The sequence below is a fragment of the Acipenser ruthenus genome, chromosome 6 (genome assembly GCF_902713425.1).
Source record: "Acipenser ruthenus chromosome 6, fAciRut3.2 maternal haplotype, whole genome shotgun sequence".
NCBI lineage: Eukaryota > Metazoa > Chordata > Actinopteri > Acipenseriformes > Acipenseridae > Acipenser > Acipenser ruthenus.
This window is the reverse complement of record NC_081194.1, coordinates 12,827,533-12,842,375: the sequence shown is the minus strand read 5'-3', so window position 1 is coordinate 12,842,375 and position 14,843 is coordinate 12,827,533. Positions and strand designations below refer to the sequence as shown.

At 36.1% G+C, this 14,843-nt stretch overlaps 1 protein-coding gene across 1 annotated transcript in view; it reads right to left on the bottom strand.

Annotated features, from left to right (window-relative positions):
* Positions 1-11,643: 11,643 nt before the first annotated feature.
* LOC117410412 (collagen alpha-1(XXI) chain) overlaps positions 11,644-14,843 on the bottom strand; it is an 86,351-nt gene continuing 83,151 nt past the window's right edge. Inside the window, exon 29 of the mRNA XM_059025029.1 lies at positions 11,644-14,656. Coding sequence (XP_058881012.1) covers positions 14,469-14,656 — 188 coding nt within the window. The 3' untranslated portion in view covers positions 11,644-14,468. The remainder of the gene's footprint in view (positions 14,657-14,843) is intronic.

Here is a 14,843-nt window from a genome sequence, read left to right as displayed (position 1 = left end):
GACCAAAAGAGGAATGTAGAGCTACCCTGCTGCGAAAGAAGAGAGCTGTTTGTAATCTGAAACGACCTGAAACCAGTCCCAGAGAAATACAGAAGTCTTCAATTACACGTAATCAATGGGCGAATATGTAGTTTATCTGCCAGAGCCTTTGCAACGTTACTAGAATCAGATTTGTGGGATAAAGTTTCTAAAAACATGCAACATATCTAGGAAAGATGTATACTTTCTTGAAATAAATATTTTTCTTATATATATATAAGAAATAACAAAAATATATATATATATATATATATATATATATATATATATTTGTATATATTTGTGAATAACAGCCCAAAAACTGTGGCTGTTAAATTTTTAACAGATATTTGTAAATGTATTTGAACTATTTTACTGTGTATTCTTTTTCATGGATTAAAGGGGATAACTAAATACTGAATGTATTATGCATTTAATATTTTGTTGCTTTATTTTTTATTTTTTTTGTATAATCCTCTATTGCTGTTTCTGCTTAGACCATTATTTAACAGGCCTACAAACGACTGGCCTTTTTGCATCCATGGGGTCTGCTTCTGAAAAGACTTCTGGAAGCAGAATAAGCTTTTAAAAATCATCATTGGGGTGTGCAACTGTAATTTATACACCCTCTGCAACTGTGGTAACTTTGATGTAGTAAACAAAAATATCTATTCACAATCGTTGTGAATACATATAATAAGTTATTTGACACATATAGAACAACAGTAGCCTATTATAAAAAAAATATCAATGATTAAGAATTCCTTTAATTTGAAGGAGTATTGGGGAATTTTATTTTTCGGTTGCATCCCCTAAGGGGACTGGCTCAACCACCTAGTGTGAACTAGTTTTGGGCTAACCCTAACCAACACAGTGGGGAAGGATCCTGGGCCTTTTGTATTTAAGTTTAGTTTAGGTGTATTGCATGGATGGGACAGTAAATGCTGGTTTGCGGCTGCATGTGGTGTGAAGGACATGGGGTATTTAGTCAGGACCCACATAGCTTTGGGTGTAGATAACTAGTCAGGTTTGGTAGCAGAGAACTATAGGGCAAGACCCAATCTTGATATTGGCAGTAATCAAATATGGTTCCAATTCCTCTGCAGTGAAGTTATATAATCCATTACATCTCAGCAAATAAACTAGAGAACAATAGCACACTATAAAATAGAACAGAGATTGGCACGGGTACCCGAAAACCCGGGTAACAGTCGGGTTTTAAATTACCCGATGCTACATGGGTATAGATTTAGTAATTTGAGAATTTAAAGAAAATGTAGAAAGTACGACAATACAGTTGTTAAGCGCGGGTCTCTGACCGGTAAAGATGACGTTAAAACAAGATTTTACATTAAGCCTTTTCTTAACTGACAGGATATCAATGTTTTACAGAAAACAATAACACACAGAGCGGCAAGTTCACCTCAATAATAATAACTGCGGCGACTATTCTTCTCAGGAACTAAATCAGAAAGAAAACAACATAACAACATCCTGTTGGGTTTATGTCAGTGATAACTCTGTGATCCATTAATAATAACCATGTGGCTCCAATACAGAATGCTTTATCTATAGTTATTGACCAGATATAGTTTCTTACCAAAAAGATCAAATAAGTAGTCTTTAAATAAATAAGCAAATAAAAAAAAAAATAATAATAATAATAATGTTGAGCACATTAAGTAAGTGTGCTTCCTCCTTCGAATGAAATATTTCCTTGGCACAGTTTGCAAATTCCATTTTCTCCTGCTTGGTAAATAAATTCCACCCAGTGCTTTGCTTGGATACCATTGTTATGTATTCACAAGACAGAATTTATCAATCAGGAACGGCACTTTATTGTTACAACCAAACAGACCCACATGTCTCTTTTGTGACTGCCGTCAAAACATCACGCAGGGTGAGGGAATCCACACACAGGCTGAGGGACCTCTTGCACTAAAGCATAGCGCCGATAGCGCTGTACAAAAGAGCCGGCTCTTTTGCAAGGAGCGTATATCGGGCTTATGTCTTTGTGCGAGAGGTTCCGGGTTTGTGCCCGCCCTCTGCCTGTATGTGGATTGCCTTGCCCGGTGTGATGCGCCTGCCTGCGTTAACTGAGATCACCACATTGGTATTAGAAGTGGACACTGGTACCCCAGCATGCACTTGTCAGACTGTAGCCTGGTGAGCAAGTCCGGGGAGGACTTGAGGCTGGCAGGGGAGAGTGTAGCGTGCACGGGGGAAGGCAGCAGCAGGGCTGGTAGGTGACGTAATCACACACAAAGACATAAGCCCGATATACGCTCCTTGCAAAGGAGCTGGCTCTTTTGTACCGTGGTATCGGTGCTGTGCTTCAGTGCGAGAGGTCCCGGGTTCGTGCCCCCCCTCCGCCTGTGTGTGGATTGCCTCGCTCTGTGTGATGTGCCTGCTTGCGTTAACCGAGATCACTATTATATGGTGTATATATGGTGTATACTGCATTGTATTGAGCAGTAAATACTATGCTAATGACATGCCAACACAAGACACCGGCAGAAACGTTAAGTCACTGAGGACAAAGGAATAAATCCAATTAAGTCAAGTTAGAGGTCATGCGCTATTTTGGCTAGTGACAAGATAAGTAAAATAAAGCTTTAATCCTTTTTTATACATCACAAATATACATTGTAGTAAAATTATTTATGATGGTTGCTGTTCAAGTCCTTGACCTCGAAATTGTACATTCAAATTAGATTTCTGAATGACAAATTGTATATTTGAATGAGCTTTTTCGCTGTCAGAATCTCTTTAATATATCCTTCCCACTTGGCTAGATGGAGTTTTGCTTTATGTAATTAACCATATGTGAAAAATGAACTTATTTGTGAAGACCCTCTCCTGCCTTGTAACTCTGGGTAATATACTACACCCTTGTTCTCCCAAATAGTGCAGGTGTTAAAATAATCAGCCCTTGTAAGGGTGGATGTGGTTGTACCTGAAATGTAAAAATAACCTTTTATTTTTTGTAACATTTTAGGTTCCAGAGGGTCATTACAGTATTTGTGTAATGTGGGTCCACCCATACAATCCCTCTAGGGGACTAACCCTTTTACAATTTCTGTGTCATGCAATAGGATGGGGTCAAAAGGGGGCCATCATGATTAAATGTTTTTAGGGGCGCTTCAAACAGAAATGCCCATGTGTGAACTAATTTTGAAAGGTTGATTTATTATTTAACACAAATTACTTGTTAAATGTGCGTGCAAAGGCTCTACGTGAGAATGTCATGTTTAAGCACAATAATATATTTAACATATAGCTGAATGATAACTATAGACCCATATCTTGGAGCTGGGAGATGGGTCATTTGTTACCCATTTTACCCCACTCGGTTTACTAAATATGGACAGTTGTCAGTACTTCGAATGGTTTTATTTTGCACGCCGTCTCAATAGTGCATAGATACCTGTAATATAATGTATTACAATGTAATGTAGTGTATATAATATAAAATACAAAAAAAATTAGTGATTTATATCATTTCTAATTGTTCTATCAAAAGATATAAATTAAAGTAGACATTCAGCTTTATAATAAAACAACAAATTATTACATAACATGCATGAAATGAAAAATAACATGCAAAAACTAATTTCATACTTTGTATTTGGGCACTCTTACATTAGTATTTTGTGTGCCCACCCTTTGCTTCCTTTACAGCTTGCAGTCTTTTTTTTTTTGGTATTTTTAGCCAGTTCCTGGCATCTTTCCAGAGATATTTTTGCCCATTCTTCAACACATACAGCTTCGTTCTGCAATTGACTTTGGTTTCCTTTTTGCAACAGCAGCCTTCAAGTCAATCTACATCTCGATGGGATTCAAGTCTGGGGACTAAGGTGGCCAATCCATAACTAATCCTTTTTTTCAGAAATTCCTTTTAAGTCTTCGCAGAATGCTTAGGGTCATTATCCTGCTGGAATACAAACTTCCATCCAATAAGCCTTCTAGCCTTCGTAACAAATGAGAGTGCAAAATGTATTAATAGTTTGCAGCATTCATTGATCCTTCTACAATACAAAGATCGCCAGTGCCTGAGGAAGAAAAACAAGATTCTTCCAGATTTAGCAGAAATCTTTCTTGGTCTTCCACACCTGGAGCTAGTTGCAGTAGTTCCTGTTCTCCTGTTTTTGTCAATAATAGCCCACACAGTGCTTTTTGGTACACTGAGTCTTTCTGCTATTTTTCTGGTAGTTTCTCCTTTGTATTTAGTTGTATCACTGCCATTTTCAGATCGTTGTTGTACTCGTTCCAATTTATTCTTCAGCACTTGATGATGATGTATTTAGTTATTCTATAATTATCACCAGGTGTTGGTTTTCAATCATGATAATTGTCAATAATTAGCAACGAATGAGTTTCATACGAAATATGTTGATTGCCCAAATACATTTGTCAAAGTATGAAATTAGTTTTTGCATGCTATTTTTCATTTTATGCGTCATGTAATAATTTGTTGTTTTTATTATAAAGCTGCATCTCTAATTTATATCTTTCAATAGAACAATTCAAAATTATTATGTATAGCCTATAATTTGAAAAAGGAACGCTGCTGTGTACCAAAAGGAGCAAAATCAAAAAGAAAAAGACAATGTAGGTATCCAAAAATGTGAATAATCGATAAAAAAAAAAAGAAATGAGGATGTTTGAGACTACAGACAAGTCATTTTTCAGCTGGATGGGAAAGCAGTGAAGTTGTGGGTGGCAGGGTGAAAGCCCTGCTGGTGCACAGGTGTGTGGGGAATATTGGTCTATAAAAAGGGTGTTCATTTGGAATTAGCGGTGTGAATTAATGTTGGTGAAGGGTTTTGTGTGCTGTGCGGTGATGAAATATATATGAAGAAATATTGTTGGGGTTTAAGGGAGTTTGTGAAGCCGTGTTTATTTTTTGAAAGCGATGGCTCAGTCTGAAACTGCTGTATTTTAAAAGTATATATGACATTATAGTATATATATATTTACAGTATACATAATTTTAAAAGTATATATTACATTTGTTTAAACTGTTTGTTTAGGCCATTGTGCCTGTTTGTTTTGTTCTGTTATAATTAAAGTGCACATTAGCGCTTTAAATTTGCAAGTTCTTGTCTCTGAGTCTCGCTTCCTGGTAGTAACAGCCTTGCCAGTGACGCTACCCTGTCACTCCCATAGCAGTGATTTATCCCAGTGATGTCTTCTGCAGTGTCTAACATTTTCTTATTTAAAAGAGTGAGGTGGAATCTAGGGCGATATGAATATGTTTTTTTTTTAATGGTCAATTATTTCCAAACCTATTTATGAACCCCATCTATTCATTACATTTCCTGTAGCTAATTTCCGTAATGACTTTTTTAAATTGTGGGTGGAGGTTTTTTTTAATACTTCAAGATCAAGTATTTATGTTAAGAATACTATATCTATAAAAATGGTGCTAGGTCTCAAAAATGATGCAATGCCAAGACCAACAGTTGCAGGTATACATTTCAGTGGAGCTCATGCTTATTAGCTTGACAGTTGTGTTTGATTTTTCAGCTAAAATAAACTAGTTTAATACTTTAAAATGTCTTATTAGTAAATTATTTCAGTACATATATTACCGATTTCACAGACCCCAATTAGCACTAATCTTGCAGAAGCAAATGTCACATTAGTTATGGTATAGTGCAATGCCAGTGTCTGTGAAAACAGCTTATAGAGTATTTACACTATTGATTCAATGCATTGCTAGGCTAAAGGGACAGGCTGGTCATGAATAAAAATACCTTTGGTAAACACCTCTTCTTAGCTTCAAAACATCTTTTAAATTACAAAACCACACCCTGCAACACCTTGAATGGCAATTCTTCATTTTGTGATTGGTTTTGTATATGCCCCTAAGTGGTGAACAAAGTATAGGTTTTAAACTAAACACAGGAAACACCTGTAACATGTAATATTACCTGTAGTTAAACTAACTTTCATTACAGACCCACGTCTAATGCTTCACAAAACTGATTGATTTGTATGCAAATAGAATACCTGACATGAATTCTGTAATACCCCTATTGCTGCAATAGAAAGAGTGCAAAGAAGAGCAACCAGAATTATTCCTGGGTTTAAAAGACATGTCATATGCAGACAGGCTAAAATAATTTAATCTATTCAGTCAATCGATCCTTCAAGAAGCTGCTTGATGAGATTCTGGGATCAATAAGATACTAACAACCAAACGAGCAAGATGGGCCGAATGGCCTCCTCTCGTTTGTAACCTTTCTTATTTTCTTATGTATGAAATTACACTGTCATACCGATTCAGCAATGTAATGTAGCTAGGCATTCCATCTTCCATAGCAGTGTTCCACTTGAATGTGTACTGTTTGTTTGTGACGAAGAGGAAACATTGAATACAGTGGTAAGACAACAGTGCCATCTAGTGGTAAATTTATGGTACAACTACTGCGATGCACTTATACTGATAGTCCTGTTTTTTATAACAAGCAATTATTGAGGATAACATGTTTTTAAGTGCAGTTATACCAAATGGCAAAACAGTAAATTCGCAACACCATCTAGTGGTTGATTGTGTAACTTCTCCTGATTTAATGTATGAAGCTTGTTTCTTTGTTGACAATCTCAGTAATAATAATAATAATAATAATAATAATAATAATAATAATAATAATAATAATAATAATAATAAAAAGTAGTTTCCCTGAGAAAGACCATGGAGGTGTCGTCTCAGACTCCTATAATATATGTAGCAGCAGAGACTTGAATCCTAGAGTGGCATATTGGCAAGATGTTTATTTTTACAAGGAGGGTGAAAGCACATCCTTCTACTACCTGTAAGGATATTCTAGTTAGCATATGTTAAGATAGTTTTGAACTACTGAGGCTTCCTTTGAAGTCAGAAGATACAGTAAAAGTTTATGGTCCAGAACGTGAGCAGTGGAATCACAAGGCTACAGTGCTGACTGAGCTAGCGCCTAGATCCTGTAAGGTTCTGACTGAAGATGGCAAGGTCCTGCGCAGGAACAGCAGGCCTCCTCAAAAGCCAGGAGACAATGGAGCAGCCAGGAGGAGACACTCCACAGCCACTGCAGACGACTAGTAAGGAAGCAAGACAGGCAAGTGGAGAGACAAAAGCAAACCAGGATGGCACTCTGAGAAAGGAAGGTTCAGAGGAGCAACCACAACAAAATCCTGGTGAACAAAGTGATGTTGTGCAGAGGAAGTCCAGTCATACAATAAAACCTCAAGACAGACGGGCATTTATAGATAGTTAGCATATTTTAGTTATTTTAATAAAATGTTTTGTGGCAGTACCACATCAGTTCTAATAATAACAATAATAGTTCAAAATACAATTTTAAAATGAATGGAAGGAGGGTGTAAGGATATTCTAGTTAGCATGTGTTAAGATAGTTTGAACTACTGAGGCTTCCGTAGGCACCTTGATGTACGACGACTAACAATATAAAAGGACGCCCGGAACATTACCCAGGTTCAGTTGTTTACTGCAGTGCTGTTTAACGTCTGCTCGTTACACTACCTGTGAATGTAAGAAATCTGGATGTCATTCTGAGTGTAGAGAAGGCTAAACTTTAGAAGAACATAATAAACACACAGGGAAACATGAAGTATTATATGTGTGTGGGCCACAGTAGCATTAACCCTTTTGATAGCTATTTTAGACCAGATTACATAAGAAAGCTTCAGGGTGGTAAACAACTATTGTCTTACATCCTATTCACTTGATAAACATTAACACTGTGCTATTGTGTTGAAAATCTTTTGGGTCTACTCTACACATGTTATTGTTTTTTTTAATTTTTATTTATTTATTTATGTATGTATGTATGTATGTATGTATGTATGTATGTATGTATGTATGTATGTATGTATGTATGTATGTATTATTTTTATTATTATTATTATTATTATTATTATTATTATTATGCATATGCAAATATTTCAAATCCAATACTAAAGATAAACTCCTGGAAACTGTCATGTAGGGTTTGAGCTACAACACATGCAATTATTAGGTACCATGCAAGCTAACCTGAGCAAGTAAATCTTGATTCCTGCAGTCTTGTTATTTGGGTCTGGGGAAAAGCTGGAACAGGCGGAACTTGGAACTCGGTTGCAAATTTCAACTCCTGGTCGTCGATCTTTAATAAAGACTCTATCTACCTGGTAAAATGGGCTATGGAAATATAAAATCCCTTTTCCTCATATGTTATAGTCATATATATTTGAAAACACAGCTGAAGTGAACAGGAATCATATTTTAATACGGTTATTTCATAATGCAAGGAGTTGCAAGGTGGTGTGTGCGTGCAGGGGTTGCATGGTGGTGTGTGCGTGCAGGGGTTGCATGATATGTGTGTGTGTGCAGGGGTTGCATGTTGCGTGTGTGTGTGTGCAGGGGTTGCATGTTGCGTGTGTGCGTGCAGGGGTTGTATGTTGTGTGTGTGCGTGCAGGGGTTGCATGTTGTGTGTGTGCGTGCAGGGGTTGCATGTTGTGTGTGTGCGTGCAGGGGTTGCATGTTGTGTGTGTGCACGTGTAGGGAGGTGCATTGGGTGTGTATGCGTACAGGGGTTGCATGTTGTGTGTGGAGGTGTGTGTAGGGGAATTGGGGTGCAGGTTTGGCTTGAAGGACTAATGTATTAAGAAACCAAGGGGAATCAGTTTTTCACAGCTGCAATATACAGCATATCCAGACGTGAGAAATGATTTCCCTTTGGTTTCTTAATACAAAAGTAAAATTATAGGCAATGCAGAATTTATAAATGCTTGCTGGAGCGTCAGGAGTGGACAGTGTACAACTAAATTATTATTAATAATAATAATAATAATAATAATAATAATAATAATAATAATAATAATAATAATAGTTTATAAATGCCTGCTGGAAATACATATAAAACTGAAAAGAAAAGCGCAACACTCAAAACATTCTTTAAATATTTAAATACACTTTACTTTGAGGTGGGGACGCAATTTGTCCTATTTCCGTAGAATAACCCATATATGGCTGTGTCTGATGGTTGGAGGTTAAACTATGAAGGTTAAACTATTGATACTGAATTTTTCATCATTTTTGATACCATACACCCCCCTAGTGGCCATATTATATAAAGTTTGACACTAATTCAATAGCAACCAGCCTTGCCATCCCATACGAAAAGAAAATTACTGATAGCGAAAAGTGTGTTGTACATCACTTTGTTAATTTTAGTAATTTGTTCTGGATATCTCTATGATAACTGTTTATATTAGAATTGTGTTTTAAGTAATTGTGAAGTGGAAATATTACTTTTGCATTTCTACATATTTTTGATACTACGACTACTACTACAACAACAACAACAAATAATAATAATAATAATAATAATAATAATAATAATAATAATAATGGTGGTGGTGGTGGTGGTATACATAATTATGAACCCACCTGCAGCAGCAAAGGTAGCACAAAGTAGCATAACAAAACAACCAAAACAAGAAAAGTTTGAAAAAAGGAAACGTTTCCACAGGCACAGTCTAAAGAGCACTCTCTGAGACTATCTGTTGCTTTTATTTCAAACATGGAAGTTATGAGAAACCTTAAACTTAGAGTGAATGTAAAGTCTGTAGGCAGAATGAGTTCTGACACATAAGGGGAAGCAATTCCATCAACATTCTATAGGAGGGAAAACAGCTCTGTTGGTGCTTCCAGTAAAATAAATCCCCTTTCTAATTTCTGATATATTTGGAATGATGACCTGTATAACCCCCCACTGCTGCAAATATTATAGCTTATAGAGCAAATCTTAAAAAGGGAGGGGTGAGGGGGAAATTTAGTGCCAAAGGAGAAGCATTGGAAGCATGTAATAAACACATTGTGAAAACATGACTGTGGATCACTGCAACTTTAATGTATAAACTGATGTCTCAAGAAAGGAATCCGATTTCGAGAAAGTGTAAGGTCTGGTTTCTAATAGCCTTAAAAATAACACAGGACCAGAAATCCCAGTGTGTTTGCAATGTCGTCAACTGTAATTTACTGACCACATTGCATTAGAGTATGTGCAAATCTCGGAACAGTATATTTTACAGCTTGTCAGAATTATAGAACAGGATAACCAGGACCCTTATCTGTACAAAAAGTACAAACTAATATTTATAATGCATTAACTCCTCAGACCTCATGGTAATTTGGACCTGGATAAGGGTGTCTGCTAAGAAATAAATAATAATCATTTAAAGCTATAAGATTTAATTTTAAAGGATTGCAAATACCATCAACACCTCTTAGTATGTTAGGAGTTTCTATAATGTTTCTGCAGTTACAGTAATGTTTAAATAGATGTAATATAAAATACAATTGAAACAAAAGCATTTAAATATCTGCCATGTGTAGTATTTGATTGCCAGAGGGTGGATTGTAGGCAATTCATTGACAGATTCTTCTGCATCCAGGACTGATCTGGATGTGCAGAAGTTTAAAAAAGAATAACAAAATAAAAAAAGTAATGCTGTGAAAAGTGCCTGAAAATTGCATTGCTCATGAGTTATGTCTTAAACAATATATTTGCAAACACTAGAGGGCACACTTTATTAAAAATAAGAACAGGATGTATAAACTTCAAACATTTAAGTAAATACATTGATAAACACTGAACTGATTTGAAGAAAAAGGGTAGACGCATGCTGTTTAAAAAATGTAAGCTGTCTAAACAGTTAATTTAATTCAATATAAACTTACGTTTTTATAGACGGTAGAATCTGAATAGGGCCCTGTGTTTTACTTAAGGCTATTGAACACCAGGCAACTTTTAGGAAATGTTTTATGGTTTCAGGAACTTGGTGAAGAATCTAAAAAGAAGTTTCCAGAAAGTTGCTTAGTGTTCCATGACCTCAACAATGCAAGTACTCGTGGAGTTCTTATAATTACTGTTTTCATAAGGTATTTCATTGGGCATGCTGTTGAGATGCAATTACTTGTAAAGGTAGCTCTAACAAGTACAGCTTTAACCCTCATTACTAAGAATGGGCTTAAAGGCACAATACTACACTGACCAGCCAGAATATTACAGAATGGCTCTAACAGGGTGTAGGACATGTAGCTCCAAGCACATTGTTCAAGTGGAAACAGGTGTGTCTATTCCAGTGTTGAAGGTTCATGTGATTTGGGCCACTGATGTATGTTAGTTGCTTGTCACAATACTTTGCACACAATCCGTCATGACCCATTTGTGACAGGAGATGTGCTTTCTGGTGTTGGCTTTTGCAAATGTTACCATTCAAGAAACACCTGGAAGACTTTTGTGATGGATGTGTGGGTCAATACAGCCACTTAGTTGAGGAATGAGCTGGTTGCATGGGCACCCACTATCGTGACCCTTGTGAAGTCACTGAGATCCTTCTGCTTTGCCATTATTGTTGCTGAACAGTGACTCTCAAACAGATTTTTATAAGTCTTCAGAAGATTTTCTCACGTTAATTACTTGCTCTTGGCATGTCAGTGAGTCATGCAAATAATGGCAGTTTTTTTCCCAGGATACTATTAGTCACCACAATCAAGGGGTTTAAGGAGCTTTTCCGGGCAGGACAATAATACCACTAAAGATTAAATGTAATGAATAAACAAAGAATCATTTTAAAAAACGTATTTATTGATGTTCAAGACAGCAAAGGTCATAACAAAAGTTGTAATATAAAATGCAAACTAGATTTAAAAACTAGAATTTGCTACAGGAAATGACACTGGCAAACATCTAAATCATTCCATTTCATAAATAATGATCAGTCGATGAGGTGGTAATTCCCAAACTAACAAAGCCACATTTCAAGCACAATTCCATGCATAGAAGAAATGTGTTCTTTAATGGATGTAATTTCAGCATGATACAGAAAGCTTACTTCAAAGAGTTAGTATTAATCTACGCTACCATTAGTCCAAGAAAAATGAAAATACGCAGCAATGAAACAGAAATAAGTAGAATTGTATCTAATAACACACATCATTATTATTATTATTGGCTTTTTGTATTGATAAAACCAATTTACACAAAAAGTAGTAGAGATTACAGCAAATTATTTAAAAAAATTGTTACATTGCTCGTTAATTTGAATTACTGTATCATTGTATAAGCCCTTGCAGCAACATCATGGGAGACGGCTGTAGTTTTTTGGCACCCAGGACTTTCCCATCATTTGTTGGTCATTTTTTTTTCTTTCCCACACAACTTGTTTTTGTTTCTTAGGTCATGCATGCAATTCTGGTATTTTTTTTCACTCCTGCAAAGTTAAATGTCAATGAAAACGTTTGGTTGTGTTCAATAGATTTCGTTTTTACCCTCAACTTTTGAGGTTTTGCATTTCTGGTAGGCACGTAAATAAAATATCCAAAGCTCTAGCCAATGTATACTTAACAAAATAAGTTTATCAGCAAAGTCCAACGTGATTATGTAACAAAGCTGTGGATGAAGTTGAACAAAAAGGTGTTGTTTATTATTGAACTATATACTGTAATATAATATTATTACAAATGTCCAAGACCTGGTTGATCACACTCTTCTCCCTCAAGCAATTTCATTTTATGCATGAGAACAGAGGAAAAGGTAGCTGTGTCAATCCCCAGATGGTTTGTAATGGTCTGTGAGTCCATTTTATCAGCTGTATCACTGCCTAAAGAGAACCACATTATTGTACAACATCTTGAGATCCATAGAATGAGCTCGATTTTTGACTAGGGTTAGGGTGAGGGTTTATCAAAAAGGCTAATGCATTCCCATAAAAACTCAACATAAATTGTGTTGTTTAAAAAAATAATAATAATTACATTCACCAATAGCCACAATCCTGTATGTTCTTATACTTAGAATTCCACTTTGTATTTGTGCTGCAATTTTTATTAAGCATTTAAATGAAGGTAAGCATACATTCAAAGTGCTGCTCTAATTTAAATAGTATTTAACAAAACAGAGGAAAAGTAAATCATGGAAAGTGCCAGTAACTTACAGTAAGACATCTTGCTGTATGAGCTTTGTAAGATTTGCTGATTCTTCTGTCTCCATATTTACCAGAAAATGAGCTGAAGCTACAAGATAATGCATGACTACAAAGCAACATAAAACAATGCATTATTGATGTAAATATAAATATGGGCTTATTCCTTGGCTGAAAATGAACACTTTGGGATGAGCTGTATCACAACACCTTACAAAAGCGAATAGGTCGACAACATCTATTGTTGCTTTCCCAAGTGCCAAAGCATAAGCATTAGCATATAACTGTATTTGGTAATGATCTCTTTGTTTTTTCTAAAAAGCAGTCAAGTGGATGGAAAATTGGACATTTCCATTTAATTAGATTCAATGACTGGCTTGTTTCAGAAACATTTACTGAAGTTAAGAAACTAATCTACATAATCAAAAACTAAAAGCCTGGAATAGTGAAAAGATAACCGCATAGTTAAAATAGTTTACCGTTAATGTTAACTATCAAGAGAAGAGGGACATTTTATTTTTCCTTCTTGTTCACCGTGATCAAAAGGGAAGAAGTATTTATTTGGGAGCAATACAATGAACCATTTTATGACAATAAAACAGCAAATGTAATTAAATGGGCTTGTCAACTTCATGAAAATAGTGCTAGTGAATCGTGAGTAAAATGTGAGACAGCAAACTTGACAATTACATCTGGTAAAGCGTGAGCACAAGTTACTGTGCCACCAGTTCACAATATCAGGAAAGGAAGCCCTGATGATGCTCAGTTCTGTCTGGGTAAAAACAGAATAATGCAGGTATTAATCTTATAAAAGTATCACTGAATACGTTAAAACAGTGGCTTAGCCATGCATTTGTAATCATGGCAATTATCATAACCTAGGTAAAGAATAAGCAACACTGAGTATAAAAGGCAAGTATAGCTGTCTAAGATCAACATACATGGGTGTACATGTATATGCTTTGTGTACTGAATAATACATTTTGATTGTGATCCTTTGACAGGTTTGTGATCCTGAAGTTGCCAACTTTAACTGCTCACTTTTGGATACAAGTGCAGTATTAAAGTGTTGAATGCATGATCATGGCAACTATTATTAATATCTAAACATTTAATCTAATCGTAATACTGCAACCCGTTGGTGTTTTCCCCAAGGGGTGATTTATTTGCTTCTTGTTACCAACCACTAAATATAAAAAAATACAATGAGTGTTGACAATGGCAGTAGTGAGATCATTGGCAACTGTTGTTTAGATCATAAACAGAACCCATTGTGTGAATTTATATTGATCGTTGATTTCAAGCATATTTTTTTGTTTGCCCGTGTATGGCTTTTCATACATGCGAGTGAAATAGAGGTACTCCTGCCCCCATTACAGGAAAAACTGTTAAAAAGTGATCTTCCTGAGACTTGAAAGATGTGTTTTCATTAGTTAAGCACCATATCCAGCCTGGCTGGTCGAGTATCACAAGATCAGTAATTTGGCCCTTTCCTGAAGGGGTCCCTTCCCACCATTACCCTATAACACAAAGATGGGTCACACATTCCAGGTTCCCCAGGGGCCCCTGGTATTCCAGGCTTCCCTTGATCCCCGTTGTGTCCTCTGGGACCAGGTTTTCCTGGATAGCCTTCTTTGCTAATTCCCGGCGGTCCTATTGGACCTGGGGGTATAACAAATATTGACCAATTACTGCCAAAGAACACAATGCATCTGCTACCATATACATTTCTTTTTGAGTAGCAACTCTCATCAGTGATGACTCAGTTCAATCCAAATAGATTCTGCTCCACCTTTTTTTCCCATAATGCAAAATCTCCTGTTTCAGCACGTCTGAAATATAACTTATG